Below are 23,392 nucleotides of genomic sequence, written 5' to 3'. Positions count from 1 at the left end.
CGAACTCCCTAGAACTCACTCAACTTGCAGCCAGTGGGGGAGCTCCCCACTGAAATCTACCTTGTTTGTATACCTGATGTGTGTTTTATCAACATAGTATTGTCCTGGTTGCAAGTCAAGATGTTTGTCTCACTGCAGCGATGCTCTACTAAAGTATTAAGACTGTTCAGTGAGGCTTATCAACCAAGTACCTCGCTGAAGAGCAAAATGAGGTTTACTAAAGCCTGTTTTCCATACGAGATGGTAACTGGTGGTGATTACATTTTGAACCTTTAATCTTCTACAAATTTAAATTCTGCAGCATGGTTTGGATGGTGTGTTTATTTGACCAGAGTTGGTCTGTTTTCCTGCCAAAGCCATTTTAGTTCCTCTTCGGTAGTGTAATAGTTACAATTTCACAAAATCTGTTGTCATTTTCATTTATCTCAATATGTGATGGGTCAGCTGTCTTTAAACCTTAATATATACAGTTCATTAAAATGCTGCTAGTAATGCTTTGCCTCTTCACTTGCTGGTGGGTTGGAAAATGCTTCATCACACAACACGCTATGTTTTTAAACAGGAAGCAGAACTTTTAATTGGAAACTTCTGCCTTTTCTGCATCATTATTAACAGGCAGAACATCTTAACTGGGGAAGAGGCAGTAATGCTAACACAGCTATTGTGGTTTTGAATTCTGAATCTGACTCTCCTCATCTACGGATGGTTGCATGAGTTCTTGCCAGGTTCTCACCTTCCAAGCATACACTGTAAACCTTTACCTACCTCAACTTCCTCACATTCCTGGTTTTCAGTTCGAGTTGCTTCCTTCAGCACGGACAGCAGCTGCAGAATTGCACCTGTTTAAATTAGCACATAAAGGACCGGCCTCACTTTTCCTTGCTTTCCTTTATGTTCCAGTTAGTTCCCTCCCACCTCCACCTGCTTTGTGATTAAGGAAAGACCTGAGTGCTGTCCAGGCCCCTCCGTATCTGCAGATGCCTGCCTCTCAGCACTCCTGGCACACCCTCCCATCCAAGGAGGATATGGGATTTGAAAGTTACTTCTCAGTGCTGTCTGTACCAGCGAGAGTGCCTCAGAAAGGGAGGGGTCTTGCTTCCTTTCTCAGAATAAGAAGGCCCTTGCTATCAGTGTTGTGAATAGCTGTCAGGGAGTCTGTGCTCAGGAAATGGAGGATACTGCTTCAATCTTGAGGAGCTTCAGGCCCTCGTTCCTGGCCAGTGCCAGTAACCACCAAGTATTTGTTTCATTTGTTTAGGGAATGTGTCAGGAAGAGATAAGAAACTGAGCTTTTGGGCAAAATAACACATAACCAGCAAAGGGGAAGCCAAGGCTCCTTTCTATGTGCTCTGTCAGTCCAGCATTACCAAACAGAGCAGCCCTAGGCTCTGGTCATGATTAAGTCTAAAATAACATCCCACAAAATCACTTGTCCTACCTGTCAAAGCCAGTCATGGTTTGAAGGTTTGAATGCAACAGCCAACACAAGGATAGGGCATGAACAGTTGTCTCTGCATCATCTGCCAATGCAAAAGCACTCCAGCATGTTTTAAGTGCTGCCTTCCTCCTCTTCCCAGATGATTAATGTTAGTGATTCAGTGGGATACAGCATTAGGCTACAACAATGGCTTATGGCACTAGCCATTAGATTGGCCACAGCAATGTTTTTATCATAAACACTGATTGAATCTATTTTTGTAGCTCTCTGTTGGTATAAACAGTGCAAAGCAACAGGGGTTGTATCTGCTTGCTGTTACATTTTTGGGAGACAAAGGAAAGTTGTTCTGCCAGCATGAGCAGATTCTGGGAGTACTGGAGGATGCTTTTGCTGCTCCCTTCTGGTTTCTTTACCGAAAGCTGCATTTCTGCAGGAGGTTTTCTGTTTTAAAGTTTAACTTGTTTCTGCTAGTTTGCATAGATACATCTGGCACATTATTAAAATGACAAAGCCTTTATTGTTTGAAGGAATTGCTCTGTGATTACCTTATTACAAAATACATAAAGTTACACTCTACAGTTAATGTTTGCTTTATATTGCCTTGTTTGGAAAGTACATATTTCAGTGCTGATTTTACTGAGTTATAGCGCAGGGTTTATTGTCTAGTGAATCAGTAAAATTACCCTTTATGGCAGCAGATGTTTGTAAAGAACTGTAGAATGTTGTTATAAAACTTTACTGCTTTTTCAGTTGACTGCAAGAAATGATCACAGATTTGAGCGATCTGTAGTGATGGCTGTTACATGCCTTGTCATGACACTTTGTTTGGTATAGTCATTTAAAAAGGACCACAACAGTTTGTTCTGTAGTGTCAGGAAAATAGTAAAACTGTATTCATTCATAAGAGAGGAGGACTTGGAAGTCCTGTGGGTTTTGTCATTGTTCATTAATCGCTAACATACCAAAGCGTAAGGAAATGGTTTGAGGTGTGTTTCTGTGTGCTAATGGCGATCAAAACCATCAAAACTTGTGGCTGCTTTCATGCTGTTGTAACATGCAATATGACAATACTTCTGTGTAGCTGGTGGTTGGTGTTTCACGTCAGATCAGCTGAGATGTGCAGTCTGCATTGTAATGTGGGCACGGCATTTCTCACTCTCACATTGTGGTAGTGTGTAAGCTTCCCAAGGACTTCTGCTGCAGAAAGGGTGGCACAGTAGAAACTGGAGCATCATTATAAAATCAGGTTTTGGCAAATCCTGAGAAAAGATCTCTATTTAAAACAAGTGCTGTGAAGAGCAGAACTAAAGAAGTCTTGTTGCTTGTGAATGTCCTACATCTCCTGTAGCTCCATTGTCTTCCTCCATGTTTCTCTGTTGATTGACATTGTCCCCACCAGGCAGGAGAGGGAGCATCTTTCTGCCCATCCTTCCCTGCCTGGGGCATTACTTGTTCCTCATTCCCAGCTATGGTAACTTAATTACCTTGGAAACTACTCTCCTTGACACCTTTTCAGAACAGTTCAGAAATTACTCACTGGCTTCTGGAGTCGTGGGGCAGTGCAGATATTGGCTTCCCATCCTCTGGAAACCAAGCTGATGGATAACTTTGACCATATATATTTTCTTCAGAAATATTCAGCATCTCTCTGCATTTTTCTACTGCGAGCAGAGCTTATTTTTTCCCTTCAGAGAACATCCAGAATGCCAGTTAAAGCTTAGAGCAGTAGGACTTTGACATCATTTTCCAGGCATTAAATCTCCCAGTCAGCTGTAGTCTCTGGCCTGTAAAATACCATATATTTTAGTGTTGCCATTTTTAGGATGAGAGTGTTCAAATAAGTTCTTTAAGGTTCATACTTAACAAATAAATTTATAATAAACTGACATACCTGGCCATCAAAACACCATTATAATTTTCAAATGTTAGTCTCTGACAGAATTAGGTGAGCTATGAAGTGAACTGGTGTTCAGGTTAATTCTAATAATGAGCTCTTGTTTATACTGGGACTCTCTCCTAATCAGCTCTTTTAAACCAAAGTGACTTATGTAGCCATCTGTGCTTGCTTCATAATCAGTTGCAGTGGAGCCTCTGCAGAGTAGTCCATCTTAGCACAGGGAGATGAATTCTTCATTACAGATGGTGAATGGGAGGAAGTTTTAAGTGCATCCCCTCCGTTAAACTTCAGAGGCTGCCTAAACAGCTGTCCTAAGCAAGATGCCATTGGAGAGCTGTCAGCTTTGTGGTGGGGACAGCAGAGAAACTGGGGTGTTCGTGACACCGAGGTGGGAATTGCCCACTGCCTTCTCCAAAGGAGGGAGGGTTGCAGCGAGGCAGCGGGACCTGCAGCTCTGCTGCTGCCTGTGCCCATCCCCAGCACTGCTGGCAGGAAAGGGGGCGCTCAGGGCCAGCTCTTGAGCACCTTGCCTTAAAACGAGAGGAAGAACGCTGAAGCAGGGACTTTCCTTCTGCCTGTCTACCTCCCAAACAAATGTCTACCACATGATACAGCCAGGAGGGTAACACTGAATATATTTATACTGGGTGACAGCAAGTATCTCAAACCTAGGAACTGATGGGGATTTTTTTCCCCAGTAGGGAGGGGATGGAGTGTCAACCTAAAAACTAAGCTGCCTTCATCTGCTGTGCTGCTGAAAGAGGGGGGGCCAAGATCAAGATAAAACTGGCAGACTAGGAAGAAAAATACATATTTGCTCAGCAAAGCCTTGGTCTGTGTGACTTCCCTGCGAGAGGTCAAAGAACAAAGGGTGATGTGTTTACCATTTGAAAGCTGGCGAAAAATTTACCATCACCCAGAAGATACATAAGCAAATGTTGCTTGGCTCAGGGAACATCCTGCTTTTAGCCTACTCTTTACCTCAGGGCTTTCACTTGCAAGTTCTACAGTATGTCTGTGATCTTCATACAGGGGTTTTTTTGCAGATGTTTTCCTTGCGATAGGACTGCAGTATAATGACAGGTGAGTGTTTGGTCTGGCAGGCCTCTTATATCATCCTCCCTGTATACGGTGAAGTAATTTTTTCTGCCTGGTAATGACAGCTACAGCTCTTTTATTATGAAATTTCATGCTATTTAATCCTGCTTTTGATTTTTGCCATCCTTGCAGCCATTTCTGTATAGGTACCTGTAGTTCCTCTCGAGTAGCAACAGGATACCTCATAAAATTAATCCGACATTGCAGGTGCTTCTCCCTCTTCCTCCTTTCTCTAAAGGAAATCTTCTGATAATTTGTATTTTGTATGTGAAGATCTTGTTGATAGTCAAAGAAAAGGATAAGCCCATGGACTGGAACTCCTCCAGTTGCTTGTGACTCTCAAATACAAATTCCTCATTAAAATGTAGCTTTTGTGGGAAGTCAAGGATGCAAAGAGGGAGAGAGAGATGCCTCTGAGAAATAGCACCAGTCTTCCTGAAAGTTTTACACATAAACACAAGCTCATGTTAAGGTCTCCTTGCACTGGCCATTGATGAAGGTCCCAAACAAGCTGGGACAAGGGCAGTGCCAAAACAAGTCACTTGGGTGGATTTACAGGTTGATGGCTCTGTTTGCAGAGAAATCCCATGCTAAGGTAGGACAGTCTTGGCTAGCAGTACATTGTAGGGTCACCTGTGAATGACTACTGTGGGCAAAACCATCTCTTAAAAGGCACAGTTTTGAGTAAATGGGCTTCACAGAACAAAGTGATACCATTAGTGATGCACATGGCTGCTGTGTGTGATGTCAGCTCAGGCGCTGGGCCTGACCGTCTCATCTGAGTACCAACACAGTTGTTTGTAATAGTGCAAGGTCGCTCTCTGGGCCAGGCAGCTATCTTCTGGTCCTGTACATCGTCTCCGTTTCGAAGACAAGCTGGGCTTTATTCCTTCTTAAGAACAGGGGTCTGGAAGAGGTCCCTCCACCTGCTGCTGTTTTGGGGGTGCTGCATCCTCTTGTCCCCTCACCCAGGAAGACTTCTGGTGGGAGAGCACCTGGCAGGGAGAGGTTGAATGACACACTGAAAAGGAGAAGGGGACAAGCAAATGCGCATTGGGCAGCTGATGACCAGATGGTCGGTCCTTCCTGTAAAACCATTTGTGGTGAAGTGTGGATAATACCTGTTTCACTGCAGCAGCTGCTGCTGCGCTCCGCAAGCCCTGTGCAAGGAGGAAAACCAGAATGCTCTGAGCAGGATTCGCACAGTGATTGTGGTGCTTTGTAGGAAGCCAGAAAGCGCAACAGTGCAGGGATGCAAAGGAAGAACAAGTATTTTATTTCCCATATTATTGGAAATAAGGAGAGGAGAATGAGATGACCAGAGCATTAAGGCAGCATGCTGTGTCATCATACCTATCTGAGGTAACCCTCTGTGTGGATATACTACTCACTTGTTACATGCTGCATTGTATCTTAAAATGCCTCATTGTTTGATTTCTACCCCCCAGCCTCATTCACTTTGGAGCTGAAGAGAAAATAAATGTTTTGATTGTTGCCACCAAAGGCAGGTGAGTTGTGCCAGGGCAGGAGAAGTGGATGCTGGGGAGGGGATCACAACCATTCATCTATGGAGTGTTGTGGGAGCACCTCTGCTGCCTGCCTTATGTGTACTGGGTAGAATCCATGAGCACTTCCAGCAGTGCTGGGCTGATCTTTGCCAGCGGATGCTGGCTGAAGGCATGGAGAGCAGAGGAGGGGAGGGAGGCAGGAGCAGGCATCCCTGCCTCAAGTGGCACCAGGCCTGGGCTGAAATGCTGCAGGGGCTGTACCCTGAACCCCAGCAAACAGTTCCTTGTTTCTGGAGTCCTTGCTTCCATTGCTGAATGCCAAGGTCACTGTAACATCTATTAGAGAGTTTCCCCTAGCCTTTTCCTTGTTGTATGAAGTCCTGCAACCCTGCACTGGCAGGGATTCCTTCAGTTCAGAAACCCACAGCTGACCAAGGAGGTCGCTCAGCATGTTCATCAGCAGTGTCACTGGTGGCATACACCAAGAACAAGTTCTGTGGGAAGCCAGTCAACTTAGTTCCCTGTGAACAATAAGACGTGCACAGTATGACCTAGCATACCACTAAATGTCACAGCTCCCTCCATGCTGCATCCAATTCCCAGTACATCATCCTTTCCCACCGCCTCACTCCCAGGACTTTCAGCTCTCTTCCCCCATTCCTTGGCTGTGGGCTAGGCAAACCCAAGCAGCTGCAGACAGGATGACTCACTGATCTTTCCTGCTATCCCATGTGGGTGCAGGATAGCTGAGTCTGGCTTAGCTGCACCCCCACATTGTCCTCTCCAGGGGCAGGCAAGCTGCAAAGCCCAGGTTGTCCCTGGAACTACCCGAGCACTCGCGGCTACCCTACAGACAGTGGGCTGGACTCCTGCATCTCTGGTACTCTGGACAAGTCCCAGATATGTGGTTCTCCTCTCTGGTTGTCTCTGGCAAAACAAAATGTGTATGTTGTTCCTCTCCATGGAAAGAAATTCTTTCAATAACAGCCTCCCACACAGAGCTGAAACTGAAACTGTAACCATTTCTAGAACATGAATATCTACATACATTTGCATATCCTTATTCACGTATATATACACACCTAATCCAGAAGTGTTGGCAGATTTCATCCTTGTGTGGGAGGTTGGCACTTCATGAAACCATTTCACAATGTATCAAAGCTCGATAGCTAACAATTATAATAAAATATTTTAGGTAGTAAAACTAAAGCTAATGGTGTTTCTTCTGCAGCTTGGTTATCTATAAATATTTGATACCATTTTAAAAACTGAAAAAGTTACAGGGAGATTAAGACTGGTGTACAAGGCAAATACTGATGTCTCGTCTCCACTGCTGAGGAGTTGTTTAGCCAATGCATATTTTTGTGGTCATGAGAGAGGAAACCTGATGGCAAACACCAAACTAACAGAACAATATCTGCTGGAACTATATTCCAGATCCAGCTCAGCCGGTATCCTTCACCTGACAGAGGTATCCCCCAGTGCTCTGGGAGAGGTCCCCCCATGGCAGACATTGTAGAGCAGCGGTGGAGTCATTTTCTGTTTCAGTCTTCCATTACCTCTTACCATAGTCTTATAGTTCAGCTATTTTGCATGCATAGTTTTCAGTACAATTCTTTCAGGTCCCATGTTGCTCAAGCAGTCCTATGTCTGGTACACAAAATTGACTGGCAAGCAACAGAAGTAATATACAAAAGTATAAATTGCCTTTGGAAACAATTTAAGGAGCATTTGATCAGCTTCTCCTTTGAAATGGCTTCTTACAGTTCATTTTTTAATGCTTTAATTAGTCAAGAGGACTTGTAGTGTTTCCTGAGTGGAAAAACATAGTAAATAAAAAGATGAACATCATTAAGGAAAGTAGTATAGAGAACAAATTTGAGATACCAGAGACCTGAGTAAGTAACATTTCTACTGACTTTAATGTACGTGAGGCTGGATCCAATGTGAATAAAGAGTTTGGTTTTTTCCCTTATTGTAAATACTCAACTGAAGCCACAAGAAGGCATGTCAGGTATTTCTTACTTGCAATAACAGCATCATTCTCTGCCTCTGCTCCTCTCTGGTGGCACCCCACCTGGAGTTCTGCATTCAGCTCTGAGGCTTCCAACACAAGAGGGACATGGACCTTTTGGAGCAAGTCCAGAAGAAGGCCATGAAGATGGTCAGAGAACTGGAGCACCTCTCCGATGGAGACATGCTGAGAGAGTTGGACTTGTTCAGCCTGGAGAAGACAAGACTCTGGAGAGATCTTAGAGCAGCTTCCAGTACCTAAGGGGGGGCTACAGTAAGTCTGGGGAGAGACTTTTTACAAGGACATGTAGGAAATGGCTTTAAATTGAAAGAGGGGAGATTTAGATTAGACATTGGGAAAAAAATCTTCCCTGTGAGGGTGGTGAGACAGTGGCACAAGTTGCCCAGAGAAGCTGTGGCTGCCCCATTCCTGGCAGTGTTCAAGGCCAGGTTGGACGGGGCTTGGAGCAATCTGGTCTAGTGGAAGGTGTCCCTGCGTGTGGCAAGAGGTTGGAACTGGGTGACCTTCAAGGTCCCTCCCAACCCAAATCATTCTGTGATTCTGGATTATGCTTCAGAATAACGGCAGAACAAAATTTGAAATGCTGTCAGATGCAGTTTTACTTCTCAGTGGAGAAGTGGAGATTATTTTAGTCTTTTGCTTAGTTCTGTTTTAAAAATTTACATTCATAGGTGAATCCTCACTTTTATGTATTCACATGGCATTCAATCCCACTCATATATGTTATTTAATTACCTTTATTTCCACCTGAAATTCTAATATGAACAGCATCTTATTTCCATGATCTTTATCCTGCCTTTTAATTGCATGTGCCAAAACAGGAGGTTGGAGGACTACGTCATTCTCAGTTTCTCCCCAGGTATGCACAGTCTGCTGTATCCCTGACATTAAAAAACAATTCCTGGCCAAATATAGCCCATACCTTAACCTTCTTATCCAGCTGTGGCTTGTGCAGCTTCTGCACCTCGTGGTGTTTGCTCTTCTACTTACAGGCTGCACTGCTGTTCTGCAATGGTCACAGAACTGGCACAAAACACTTCCTTTGCATCATCAGGAAACAACGGGAAGAATTTGGAAAATACATAGAGCCTAACACTCAGTAATCAGTGTTCTCTCTGTTAATAAATGGTCAGCAGTGCTCTGAGGGCTGGGTCATGTGAACTCAACCACGTCAGTTGTGGCTGAAGTGTGTTTAAGAACAAGAAAAACAAGAAGAGTGCAAGAACAATGAAGATTGTGTGAATGAATTTATTCAGGCTGGCTGATGGTGGGGAATGCCAGTTACTGCATGGGGTAAGGAACGAGGGTCTGCAGAGGACAGGAGTAATTAAAACTTTCTTTGGAAATATACCTGTACATATACCCCTTGCTTACTACTTGAATAAGAATCAACTCAAATGTGATACATTCACATCTCTAAAAAGTGCTCAGATGTTAGTACTCTTGGATATTTTTAAAGGCAAAGAACCATGGATACTGTGTACAGCCTGAGAAAGCAGCAGGGCAAAGACTAAGTCCCACCCTGCTCCACAGGCTGCTGACACTGTTGCTTGGGGGTTCATTGTTGCATTAACATGTGTTTGTCCACTCCCTCAAAGAAGAAATAGGTATCAACAGAATTATGGATAAATTATTGATCTAAAACCTTACAGTAAGAAGATAGGATTATTTTCACTGGACACACAAGACAATGCAAGCTGAAATACATGAGGAGAATCAATGCTGAATGCAAGCATCCTGGCCAGGGTGACACATAACATCGTAACATGGAGACATCTGAACAACATCTGAGGTAACGCTGTTCAGAAGGGTGCAGATCAACTTGTTTGTGAAGAAAAGAGTTTGTTTCTCAGGCTTCCTAACAGTCAACATCTACAGGCTGCTCCATGCAGCACAGGGGCATGCCTCAGCTACAGCTGTGTAACAGGGCTCCACTAAAGGCCACACAGGAGGAGAGAGAAAGAGAAGATTGGTAGGCTGCATCTACCAGTTAGACTGAGGTGAAAACAAGCACAGCACCCTCAGCACATGACCTCTTGGAAGCATCAACTAAACCCCTGATTTTGACACACTGAACCACGGTGTCACATTCACAGACTGTCTACAGTGTGTGGTTACTTTGTTAGTTCCTGCGTGTCTTCCTCAGATCAAGTATGTCTGTGACCGATATAAAACTTGGAAGGAGCAATCTCACCAGTGCTTGTGCAACACCTTAGGCTCTGTTAACCACTTAAAAGCAGTTCTTTTCTGTAACATTCAGTATTATTCCTCAGTTTTTACCCTTCCTGGGGATTTTTTTTTTTTTGTCAGGGTTTCATTAACATTAAAATCAGGTTAGTTGCAGGAGGAGAAATCCCATTTCTTAACTTCAATTGACTCTCAAGTTCTTCACTTTTCTAATAAAAGCCAATATTTTTTCATAGTGTTTATGATAAAAGTATAGTTTAAACAAGTTGCAGCTATGGAAGTTCTTTATCTTCAAAAGTTTAAAGGAAAAGAGTAGGACTCCTCACAGCAATCGTGCCCTAATAACAAAGCACAGGCAGATTTCACCTGATATATTTTAAAATATTCTCCTTCATCCACATTTGTATTAATAAAAATAAAAATGCTTTAAAAAAAATTGTTCTCTCTTTTTAGTTAACCAACAAGGGGCTTTTCCATAGCAAACAATACGACCTTTTGGTTCTGACCATAGATGAAAGGTGGTAGCTTTAGGACTAAACCAGAAGGCTCTGCTCCACACATATAAGCACCACAGCCAAAGCAAGACATAGAGAACCCAGCATGCATTTTCAAGCCCAGCTAGCACCCACTGACTGGGTACCTCTCAGCTGCAGACCAGCTCTGCAGTCTCTGCAGCTTTCACCCTGCTTTTTTGAGAGCAAGAACTTCTCAAGCATCATGAAATACTGCTGGCTGCAAGCTGGCTGTAGCTGTAGCTCAGGGTCCTGCAGCCTCCTCCCAGGTACTCACCTCAGAACACTGGGGACTCAGGAAGCATCTTTCCATAGATCCCCTGCCTAAGCTGGCCAAACTGTTCACATGTCATCAGGCAGCCGCAGCATTTTTCTGTCATCTGCTATTTCTCATGCTGATGGCTCCTGTAGTATTTCTCACAAAGTAATCTGGAAATATGTGCCAGGCTACTTCCTAATGCCCCCAAACTGATTTGTGAATTACGTACATCAAGAGTACCAGTCTTCAACTTAGGCTGTGTGGAATACAAGTCACATGGGGTATTTTAGTCTCAGCCAGAAATGGGATCAGAAGTGAGAAAACCTGCTTACCTTCCAGTTCTGCTCTCCTGATTCTTGGGAGCTTCAGTTCTAAGATGAGTCATTGAGTCATGCCAGAAATACTCCTATATCTGAGACAGGTTGATGCCATAAAGGGTCAGCAAAGGAAGACAGAGGCTCTCAAGTGCAAGAAGCATTTCCTTGAATCTCGAAATTCATGCTGTCTTCTAAAAATAAATACAAAGCAGATAGGTATTTCAGGAAGAACAAATAAGCACAAGGCAAATGCCTTCAACTTAATCCAAGCTCCAAGGATGCAGAACTTGATAATAAAGTGTTCTTTAGCAGCACTTCACCTCTATAAATCTGGTAACACTTTAAAAGGAGGTCAGTACATTATCTTCATCATATAGATGGAGAAACTAAGCTGTTGGTGGTGAAATGACTTGGCTAAAAGCAGACCTGGGTCTGTCTGTATTGGATTAGACCCATTTCATCCAAAGATGCTGTCTCTGAGTACAACCCCCAGACACATCACAGGGAAGTACAAGAAAACCCACGTTACGTGTGTTGACAAATCTTCCTGTTCACAATATTGTGCAGAGCAGAAGTGAGGTAAATTAAATCTTCAGTCAAAGAAGAAAGCCATAGGAAATTATTTTTTCTATGATACTAGTAGGTTTTGGAAATGCGTGATATGAAAACACGGAAAAAGCTCAGAATTGTATTTTTAATTACACCATCAATGTCAAGCAAACTACCCTGAAATTAGGGAGCAATTTAAACAGTTTAGTTAATCTGTCATGTCTCTGAACATTGCAACTCAAAGGACATGAAACCTTGTCTTTAACTATTGGAATGCAAAGCAAGTAAGTTATGGAGAATATAAAGAACTCTCATAACACTGACATGGATAAATTTCAGTACTGGTGTGACACCCAGGGCCATTTGCTGCTTGGTTATCTGAGGCACAGCTGAAACCAGAGGAAGTTATGAATTGCTTGCAGTGTTTTGACTTACAGAAGACTTCAGAATCATCCGGGAAACAGAAAAACTTACTGCTGATCTTGTGAGATTTCATGGAAAATAGACCCAAATTAGAAATGAAACTAAATATTTGTTAACATCCAAGTCTAATCAAACTGGAAAGCACCATCTCCCATGGAAACAGCAGAGGAAGACACCTGTCCAACAACAGCTTTCCATCAGATGCAATTTTAATCCATTTCTATTCTGTCTTTTTCCAATGGTTAAAAGTCACACAATGATCCTAAGTCTCCCCTGAGTGAGTTGAAACGATTCAGCAGTACATTTTAGCACTCCAATTAGGATTTCTACTGGATAGCGTGGCAAAAGGATGACAGTTTACATGGCTGCATGATTATCAGAATTTAAGAACTGTTGCACTTAGGTAAAATCTCAGATTTGTTAGAACTATAAATTTGTATTACTTGACATAACTTAAAAGTGTATTATTTTATATACTTTTGTATATTATATTTTATGTCTTTGTTAAAAATAGATACTATTTACTTTTATATTTATATATTAATATATATCATTTTATGCTCATTTTATTTTAATCTTAACTATTGTTAATTTGCTTGTTAAGAGCCTTCTGCTAAGGCTGACCACTTGTACTGCATAACAAAGAGAACACCAAAAGTCTTACCTGGCACTGAAGAGCTGTCATGGACACAAATACTCTATGCATGGATTAAGACAATTAAAGACAATTCCCATCAGGCTAGAAGATAGCACATGATAGTCCTATCAGACTGTACTGTGAGTCTTATCCAACTATATGTATAGAATACAGTGCGATAATGGCTGGCCTTGGGTGTGTCATTTAAACTAAAGGTTCAGGGATGATCTCAAATCAAAGTTGTAAGGGCAACATTGCGCATTACAAATTATCCCCCAGAGGGCAAGCAATTATGTCCTGCCTAGCACTAGTCTATTATTAAATGTGCTGTATTAACATAACAATCTTTAAATAGAGCTTTGAGTCTAAATTATCCTAACACACAATATCTTCAAGTGTTGCACTGACACTGTATTTCAATAGTCTGCATGTCCCAGGTCATTCCTAAAACTGGCCCAATTAAGAAAGGCCCTTTCTGCACAGCATCCAAGAACATGAGGAGGGTCTAAGCAACACACTAAAGCTGTTAGTATGAAGGAGCAGTTGTTACAGCATCACAACAGATGCCATAGGAAATGTAGAAACCACTCCATATGATAGGATCTGACCTGCACTTTGTGAGGAACAGAAAGGGTAAATTCTGTTGCTCCACAACCTTAATCTGCCTTCACAGAAACACATACTGAAATGAAAAACCCAGTGCTTATTAAACAATGGTCCTCTTTAGTAGACTCAACATCACATAGAAGACACACTTCTTTTTTTTACATTCTTTTCTTTTAGCCTAGAATCTCTCTGCTTTCTTTTTTCTTCAGTGTTTTAGAGTACTCAATAACATGCTTCATATATTTCAGGAGACAAATCCCTCCTCCAAAGACCTGCAGCGCATACTGGAACTCTGCATGGGAGTAAAGCCTGAAAATAGACCATCTTTCTGCACTTCAAAGGCCCTAGAATAGTCTGGCAGATTAGTGACATTAAAGAACACAAAATGAAGATTCAAAAGCAAGCAATGAGTTATGGAAAATAGATCTTGATTTTGCAGTCGAACAAATGGACATTGTGTAGATCGTTTTTAGAAATAAGACACGGGACTTGTTTTGGAGGCTCTACAGTCTTTTTTATTACTAAAAACTGCCTTTAAATCTGCCCTGTGATTTTTATATGCTGAATCTTTTCCTTTTTATCTCTGTAACTTCTGCACCCGTTATCTAGCTGGATTTTTTTGTTCTATAACTTTCTCCTTTCACTTGCTAAATAAAAAGATCATTTTATATTCAGTAAATTAAACACATGGCTTTCAATGTACTTGGAACAGTACACTTTTCTCCAAGAAAAAGAAATATGGTTTCTAGATAAAACATCAGAATGAAATAAACATGGAAACAATGTGCCTTTGGGGAATAAGAAAACACTCCATGGCTGATTGTTTGCCAGAATGTTGAACATGGACTCATCAGATTGATTAAGTCTGTCATAACAACAAATCACTAAGCCATAAAAGAGAAAATTCAATGTAGTTTCTAGAGATAGAAGTCTATTTTTAAACAATCAAAATAGTGTTGCTTTTAGAAAATCCTTGTTGCTTTACTGTACTAGTATTTTGAGCAGGACTTTGATGTCAAAGATGCTGTAGTGATATAAACACAGACATTGCAGCATCATTTTTTCTTTTTCACTGTATATCTCTCTAGGCCTGTGTCAGTAAAGACAATACGCCAGGTAAGGAGTAACCAGTGCCATGCAGCATAACAGGGAATGGAAACAGCTGTGGGGTAAACCACCAACACAGATTCTGTATGGAGAGGAAAACTGCTGTTGAAAAGCAATGCTGTTAAAAGGGAGTTTCTACAAAAAAAAACCTCTCTGTTCTGTAAAAAACTGATCTATAGTGGGAGAGAATTCCAGAGTCAGCCTAAAGTGAGGCAGTAAAAAGGTGAAGCAAGTTAAGGAGCTGGAGGGAATCCCAGTCAGATGCCTGTGCAAAGACCGCAGTCTTGCACACACTGTGTAGGGACATGCAGCTCTTCAAGAGCTGCAAATTCTTGGAGTCAGAGCTCAGACTCTCTGACATCACATTTCCTGTGCAGTGTAACTGCACGTTTTGTACACAAAACAAGGAAAACATCACAGTAACCATCATTGACTCCATGATGCGAGGGGCAGTCACTCAGGAGATTTCTTCAGTTGCCAGATGTAGCCACTGCCCTGTGAACACATCCAAGTATGCTTCTCCTTAAGTGGTGGATCGCAGTAGGGCTGAAGGAAGAGATTACTTTTTCCTCTTTCTCACAGCAAATCACTTTTCTCATTTTTTTTGTGTATCCAGTGGCTAGGGCAAAACATGTTTTCCTGCAGATAGGAGCTCAGCTCGTGAGTGCTATGGACATACTTTTATTGATAAAAGACTCGCTGCTCACTAAAAATATCCAGCTTTTGAAGCATCTCTGGACTTCAGAGAAACTCAGAAGCCAGTATGATTTGCTACGACCCACCCCCTCTGTCTGCCCCAGTATGAAATTATCTTAAATGAGAAAAAGTAAAATGAAAGTACTGAAAATGTTTCTCCAACATTTCCACTTCCCTGAGGAAGATTCTAAGACAAAAACAGGTAGCACAGGCAGGACCACTGCAGACTTTTAAACAGGTAGGATCTAACATGCAATTATTGCTTCTCATCATAAGGGGCATAGAAAAGATACACACTGATCTATTTACACTGGTATTTCGTAGAATCATAGAACAGTTTGGGTTGGAAGGGACCTTAAAGATCATCCAGTTCCAAGCCCCCTGCCATGGGCAGGGACACCTTCCACTAGACCAGGTTGCTCAAAGCCCCGTTCAGGCTGGCCTTGAATACTGCCAGGGATGGGACAGCCACAGCTCCTCTGGGCAACTTGTGCCCGTGCATCACCACCCTCACAGTGAAGAATTTCTTCCTAATACCTAATCTAAATCTACCCTCTTTTAGCTTAAAACCATTGCCTCTTGTCCTGTCACTAAAAAAAAGTCCCTATCCAGATTTCTTATAGACTCCTTTAGGTACTGGAAGCTGCTCTAAAGTCTCACCAGAGTCTTGTTTTCTCCAGGCTGAACAAGTCCAACTCTCTCAGCCTGTCTTCATAGGAGAGGTGCTCCAGCTCTCTGATCATCTTTGTGGCCTCCTCTGGACTTGCTCCAATATGTCCACATCCCTCTTCTGTTGGGGGCCCCAGAACTGAATGCAGTACCGCAGGTGGGGTGTCACAAGAGTGGAGTAGAGGAGGAAAATCAGCTTCCTTGACCTACTGGTCACAGAACAGTACCATAAAAAAGAAACACATAACTGTTACAGAGGAAAAAACATTTCAAAAGCCATGTATATAGAGATTCTCTTTTGTCTGCCACAGTCTGAAGCTTGCAATTCATGAGGTAGTCTTTAACCTGCACTCTCTGCAAGTTCATGATTTCACTGGGGTGAAAAACTGGGCTGCATGAATAACAGTTCCTATTGTAGAAAAGCTAAAATTAAGATTTGTTCCATGTGAAGCCAAGATCAAAAAGTGTCCTCGGCTTTAGTGTCTCTCCTGTCATTTACCCCATCAACAAAACATTTTTAAGCTTCAAAGACTGTTTTTTTGAATCAGTAATAACAATGGAGCTCAGCTGAACCTCTTTGTTCTTCATATTTCTCTCTAACCTTTCGAATTTATTATTTTCAACTGATTTTACATCTGATTATTGCTCTTCTTCTTGGCTAGATGTTAAGGACTACTGATACCTAAGGCTGGTATTCCTATCCTCAGGCCCTGAGGGAGCTAAATGCATGACTCACAATGTTCCATCTAACAGGCGCTCTGTTCAAAATGCCCAAACTTAGACTGAGATAAACTGAAATGAAAAGATTCAGGCTGAACCATACACATAGCCTTAAATAGCTGAAAATACACAGTGAGCTTGGAAAGTGCAAAGCATTTAAGTTTTAAGATCTCTTCCATGCTTCCATCAGAACCATATGGAGCTTCCATTTCCTTATATTCTACACCTACACTATCCCACACTGTAATCCACAGTAACAAATAGTGGCCAAATACACGCAGTAATTTCAAACATAATTATATATGTGCGCATTAGCTCTACAGCATGGAATTTTTTTTTCAGGGCTTACACAATTAAGACTGACAGCAAAGCTCATTGAAATGTATTTAGTCATTTGTATCCATCTATTTAATTAATGGCTACTTCCCAGGTACTCATTTGTATTTACAATTACAATGCAGATTTACTAATAACTCTCAAGAAAACAAGATTGTTGGTGAAGCAGCATCATGTGCTGGGATGTCCTTCGATGATGCCACTTCAGAAAAGATGCAGATCCCCTTCTAGGCTGAAGAATTTCTGTTATTTTCAGATGTGCAAGCACACCACAGCTTTCCAATTTCAGTGTACGTCAAATGCTCAGCACCTACAGAAATTAGACTGCATTATCAGGGATGCCATAACGTTGATAGTTCATCCAATACCAGGTGCTCAATCTCTGTAGAAGGAAAACCCAAGAAACTGGAAGAAAAATTTACTACCTCTAATATCTCTCTAGTCAAGTTGCTGTACAGAAACCAGCAGCCATTGAAAATGCAGCCTCACCTATAAATCTTGCTCCTTTTATACCTTATAACCATCTCAGGGGTGACACTAAGAGTGTTTGCTTCATGGGCGAGGCAGTGAGTGCCCAAGCTCTAAGAACACAACTCATGCCACTCCTGGGGCAAGCCCACAATGGTTGTTGATCAAACTTCCAATAGCAGCAACCCTCCAAGGCTGTTAAACATTTGATAGCCATTCTGAGGATTATGAGGTATAATCGTGTTACTTCTATGTACATAGCACTTTCAGCTATCGTTTAGACAGTCTTGTCCCCAGCAACTTTTGTATTGCATAAGGACTTTTTACAGTATCAGCACATTCTGTCCTGTACAGTTGAAGTTTTGTAAAGCGTAGATTAATACAAGTATTATGTTCAAATATACATAGAGTTTGTATATTAACATTATAAAGGTTTATCAAAGAATTAAAATTGAGCTTTGAAAACTAAACTTTTTCATTTTCAAATGCTGGGGCTTGTTTTGTTTTTTTTTTTTGTTTTTAAAGATAATACATTTTTTAGCACTGTTGGATTTGGTTGTGGGGCTGTATTTTCCTTTTAAGCGAAAAAGAAGAATATGAGGAATCCCTTGGTATTGTAGATTCCCTGATATAGATGTTATTTTGTATGACATGAAGTCATTATGGCTTCCTCTCTTTCTATTTTTTTTTACTAAAGGTATCAGAACTTGAAACCTTTAGTATTGAGGAGCAGGAGCTCCCCCACAGAGCAGGAGCTTCCCTACAGAAAGAGCATGGCTGAAAAATTCTCATTAAAAACAACACTGAGAAGTCATTTCTTAAAAGTCTGAGTTTTGTACACTCCGGTATGAGACATTCACATCTCTAACCTTTACAGACAACGAGGAGACACAGAAGATCAAAAAACTGGTTCACCTCCTTCTAGCACAGCCCCTTCCAGACAGGAATTCAGCTCACCCCAGTCAGACACCTGTCTCAGAACAAGACAAACCATCTTCAGGAATATCTGTTTCTCTCCACTGGTTATCAAGGGTAGGCAGGGTGACTGGCTCATAGCTCAAGCTTTTTAGTCTGTGATAGAAATTCCATCTAAAGTGTTCGCTAAAACAGTTGTTAAGATTGACTTTGCACATTCTGCCATTCACTGCCTGCCAAGGACTGCATGTACCATGTTGCCTAACACCATGGGCTGCTCAGACTCTGCAGCCTGGGGAGCCAACTTCCAAGAGCTGAGTTTCAGAAACGTTATTGAAATGTCCATTTCCCATGAAGTTATACATCATAGAGCCATAGAGTGGTTTGGGTTCAAAGGGACCTTAAAGATCATCCCGTTCCAGCAGGAACACCTTCCACTAGACCAGGTTTCTCCAAGCCCCATCCAACTTGGCCTTCAACACTTCCAGGGATGGGGCAGCCACAGCTTCTCTGGGCAACTTGTGCCAGTGTCTCACCACCTTCACAGTGAAGAATTTATTTCTAATATCTCCCCTCTTCCAGTTTAAAGCTATTCCCCCTTTGTCCTATCAGTACATGTTCTTGTAAAAAGGACATGCAGTGTATATATTTATTTAATTTATTTATTTATTTATTTAATTTTTTTTTTCCTTAAAAGCATGATGACATCTGAAACACTGAGGTTTCTTATGAATCAGAAATTCTCAAACTCAACAACTCCAAGTGGAACCCAGTTTATTTCTGGACTTTGGTATTTGAAGATGAGGCATGAGAAAAACACAGCTATTTTAACACCTGGTTTCAATCCAGTTAATAACTTTGCACCTGATACATTCTCTGCCATTAAGTCAAATTTATGCTAATACTGTCCTGATTAGCAAATACTATTTAAAGCGGGTTTATGGGATGATTTCTGAGTAAGGTGTCTAGATTCAGTGAATTTCAGCCAGGAAGCTTATATCCAGTGAATTTCAGATATCAGATTATAAAACAACATGGATTTCACAAGTTATTTATAAGTATCACTGCAAACAGTTGAATAGCCTACAGATTGACAAGTAGTGACAGCTTAGAAAGGGGTCTTTTTCATGCTGGGTAAATCTGCTTTTCCTGAACACAACACAGTCTCTAGCATTGGAAACTGCAGAAGTCCTGTATTTAAGTTACTCTACGGAAAGTTCAGTTAGCCATGTGAAACTCACTCAATTTTGAAGATAGGTCTTGATACACAAATAGGTACTTAAGCAGTTCCAAAACTGGATTGCACAGGCTGTGCTCTGCAGGGTTTAATGAAAGGTGAAGCAAAGGGCACCGAGCTGACAGGCTCAGCACCAAAACTGTATGTCTCCATCTGAAAGAGCCTTAGGTGGCGACATCTCTGGCCTCTGCACTTCTGTGTCACAGCATGGTGTGGGCAGACTTTAACTCATTTGATAAATCATATTGTATCCTGAAAGACATCCTTTCTTCTGTTTTTTGCTTGTGGCAATAACTTCACATCTACAACACTCTGCTTCCCTTCAGCATCTAGAAAAAGCAGCAAAGGCACACAAAGGATACATTTTTGTCCTCCTTAGATTCATTTCAGCTCTCAGGGAAATACCTAGTAATGCATTTACAACATGCTGTTTTCAAAGCACTGTCTATTAAAATATTAATAAACTGTGCATATCAGCCCCATAGTGAAGCAGGTGATTCCGTATCTCTACGACTTTAGAGAAGCATGGGTACTTTGAAGGAAAGGATAATTTTCAGTGCTGAACACAAGCAGCACATCTTCCTGCTCAACAGAAAAGGACATCCCACATTAATTCGCCCAAGCATGCACACAAAGTGGGAGTTAGACCAGGAAATGTGCAATCAGGTCACCCAGTTTAAAGGCACTAACGGCCAAAGCACACACCAAACAGTACACTTACTCTGCACTTGGGTAGGTTTTTCCAAGCAAGGGAACTGGATCAGTAGCTACTTTTCATGGCAAGTACCACTGTATTCGTTTTAGAATCAGAGAGACTACATGTAATTTACAGGCCAAGTCTGTCACAACATACAAAGCAGATACTATTTTCTTCCAAAATGACAGTGCTGCTGCTTACCTAGTGGATGAGAGGCAAGACTATCTCCTTTTCTCTCTCAGGGAATTCTTATCCACAGCTCCTGACTTTCTGAAAATCATTTTGTTCCTCAGAGCGCCCAGATGATGATGAGGATTAGAGGTATTCACTGCCTTTCTAGCTGAAGCTGGTTTTCTCTACAGAAGACCCAATAATTAAAGACATTTTAGGCTAGAACACTATCATATGTATGCTTGTTGGTAACGTATTCAACTAGAAGTCAGTCCTGTTCAATGTCGTGTTTAAGCAGCTGGCACTACAGCGCCCCAATAACTGAGTCCCCAGCCAAGTATGGCTAATATCAGGCTGAATTAATGTTTGTTTTATGCTCCTTCTGGTGCAGTAAGTCCTTGGATTTGAGCACTGTGGTAAGGCAGATGGAGCTCAACCTCATTTTGCCATTCTGCATTTTTAGTTCTAACCCCTAATGCCTGCCTCCAAGTAGGATGCTAAGCCATCTCTTGGACATAAGCATCAATACCACATCCTCATTTTGCAACCTCATGCCCAATAGCTCAGTGGCCAGGACACCCTGCCAGTCTATGGGCAGATCTTAACTCTCTATTTGAGGGAGATCTAAACACATTCTCCCATGTTAGGTGCTAGCTTAAGTACTCATTAACTTGATGTGCAGTATTCTTGGTTCTTTCTGTTGTAACTCTTCCAAACTTAGGGGATAATTAGTTCGCCATTGGATCTGGGAAAAAGAAAGATTCAGAGAATGATTCAGTGATTTAATGGTTGGGAGAGAAAAGACCTGAATTTCCATCTGCCTCACTTAAGTATTTTATGGGCTATATATAGGCTTCAGCTCTTTCCAGAAGGGTTGCATTAGAGAGAAAAAATAAAGCAAGCTAAAATTGAGCTAACAAAAAGGATGTTATTTGTGAACAGACTCAACAAAGTACCCAGCAGAGGAAAAGGGACCTGATATAATATTACAGAATCATAGAAGGGTTTGGGTTGGAAGGGACCTTCAAACATCACCTAGTCCACCCCCCCTACCATGGGCAGGGACATCTGGCAGAGGGGCTGGAACTAGAGGGCTGGAACTAGATGATTTTAAGGTCCTTTCCAACCCAAACCATTCTGTGATTCTATGTCAGGTTGCTCAGAACTACACCCAGCCAGGTGATGGTACATCTATGGAGAAAGGGACACTACAGACATGTTACTTAAAAGGGGGAAAGTGTAGATGTGTGCAGCCTTGGTCATGGAAAGTCAGCCTGGGCTACAACTTCTGCAGGTACTTTGGGTCCAACCGACACAGCAGCCTCTGCATGCCACAGAGCCTCTCCCAACCTCAGCACTGTAAGGTCTCTGCTGCCCATAATGCTATTTACAGACAGAAACACATATTCTTGGAGAGAGTTCAGAGGGCAAAGTAATGCTTGATGACAGTGCCCATCCAATCAAGAGGCTGTGACAGCATTTCTTTTCCCCCAGCACTGGCCTGGAGAAAGACACCTGCCTGCCCCAAGAACAGAGGACTACAGACCACCACCGAGCCTGGCAGACCACTGGGCTGGGTGTTTTGGGGTACTTCTCACACACAGGTTGCCACCTGGCGAGGCACAGACTACCGGATACTGCATAGGGCATCCAAGGATAAAATAACTGCTTTGACCTGCAGAAGGTGCAGATCCACCTCCCCACAGGCACATCCCTGAGTCCAGGCAGACTACATCGTGTGCTACCGCCGCCACGTTCTGTGGGGCCCTACCCGGGCAGGGCTTCCCGACTGGGGTTCCCCAGTGGGGAGAGAAGAAGAGAGGCAGGTTAGAGATTTGGCAGAGCCCGAGAGCCCTCACAGCGAGCACCGGGGATACCACAAGAGCCGGGACGTCCAAGGCGCTGCACAGAGCACAGGGTCAGGAACAGTGCGGCTGCCTGAGGAGGTACCGGGGGAGCACCCGGAGACGGGCGCTGCCCTCTGCTCCGGGTCGCTCCAGCCAGGCCGGGGTGGGCCGCCTCTCAGGCCAGCCCGGCAGCGGGGCGGGGCGGGGCTGGGCGGGGCACACCGCCCCGCCCGTACAGGTGCTGCGGCTGGCGCTACCTGCGGGGCGGGGTCTCCCCACGGCGTAGGGATATCACCACCTGCTGCAGCGAGGTGACCTTTACTGCCGTGCCGAAGACAAGCCGTGACTGAGCCGCCTCGCCGCCACCCTTTGGGAAGCCCCGCGAGGAACGGCGGCGTGCCGGCGCGGCACTAGGACCTCGGGGACTATTTTTTCACACCATTTCCCCGCCCCCCCCTTCTTTCACTCCCCGAACAGGGCTGCTGTGTGAGCTCAAGAGAAAGGGGAAGCGGCCGGGGAGGGAGGCGGATGTGTCTGCAGTCGTAAGTAGTTCCGGTTGAGGAAGTCGTCGGTCGCGGCAGCCGGGTTCCCGTGGCTGCGGCAGGGCCGGAGCGCCGCGTCCGGAGCGGTGCCGAGCCCGGCCCCGGTACAGCCGCGCCGACAGCCGCCATGGCCACTCGCTCCTGCCGGGAGAAGGCGCAGAAGCAAAACGAACAGCACCAGGCCATCCTGGCCAAGCTGCTGCGGGAGGAGGACAACAAGTACTGCGCGGACTGCGAGGCCAAGGGTGCGGCGGGGCGGGCAGGGGAGGAGGGCGGGCAGGCTCAGGTGCGGCGAACCCGGTGTGTGCCGGGGCGGGGTGGGAGGCCGGCAGCGAGGCCCGGGTAGCGCTGCCGCCACCCCACCCTGCTCCACGTCCGCTGGGGCGGCAGGGCGCTGCCGGCAGCCGCCCCCCTCTGGGCGCAGTGGGAGGCATATAACCTCCGTTGTCGCTGTGAAGCGTTTTCCGCCCCTCCATCAGCTGAGTGGTGGCAGCTGCGTTACCCAGACTGAGGACCCCCGG

The 23,392-nt window shown here is 43.4% G+C and overlaps 1 protein-coding gene and 1 long non-coding RNA gene across 3 annotated transcripts in view; both read left to right on the top strand.

Moving 5' to 3' along the window:
* The first annotated feature begins 8,514 nt into the window (after positions 1-8,514).
* LOC133214992 (uncharacterized) lies at positions 8,515-9,338 on the top strand. Its single transcript, XR_009726292.1, has 2 exons — positions 8,515-8,835; positions 8,969-9,338. It is a non-coding gene; the product is annotated as an uncharacterized LOC133214992 (long non-coding RNA).
* Positions 9,339-22,818: 13,480 nt separating this feature from the next.
* The window catches only part of SMAP1 (small ArfGAP 1), an 86,852-nt gene continuing 86,278 nt past the window's right edge, over positions 22,819-23,392 (top strand). For both annotated transcript variants that reach the window (XM_061358567.1, XM_061358566.1), the window contains exon 1: positions 22,819-23,116. In XM_061358567.1, the coding sequence (XP_061214551.1) occupies positions 22,999-23,116 (118 nt within the window). In that variant the 5' untranslated portion in view covers positions 22,819-22,998. The remainder of the gene's footprint in view (positions 23,117-23,392) is intronic.

The sequence above is a fragment of the Neopsephotus bourkii genome, unplaced genomic scaffold (assembly GCF_033783945.1).
Source record: "Neopsephotus bourkii isolate Nb327-2 ecotype Australia unplaced genomic scaffold, CSIRO-AGI_Nbou_v1 NB_947, whole genome shotgun sequence".
NCBI classification, from domain to species: domain Eukaryota; kingdom Metazoa; phylum Chordata; class Aves; order Psittaciformes; family Psittacidae; genus Neopsephotus; species Neopsephotus bourkii.
Note: the sequence above shows the minus strand (reverse complement) of the source record. Positions and strands in the feature narration are given on the sequence as shown.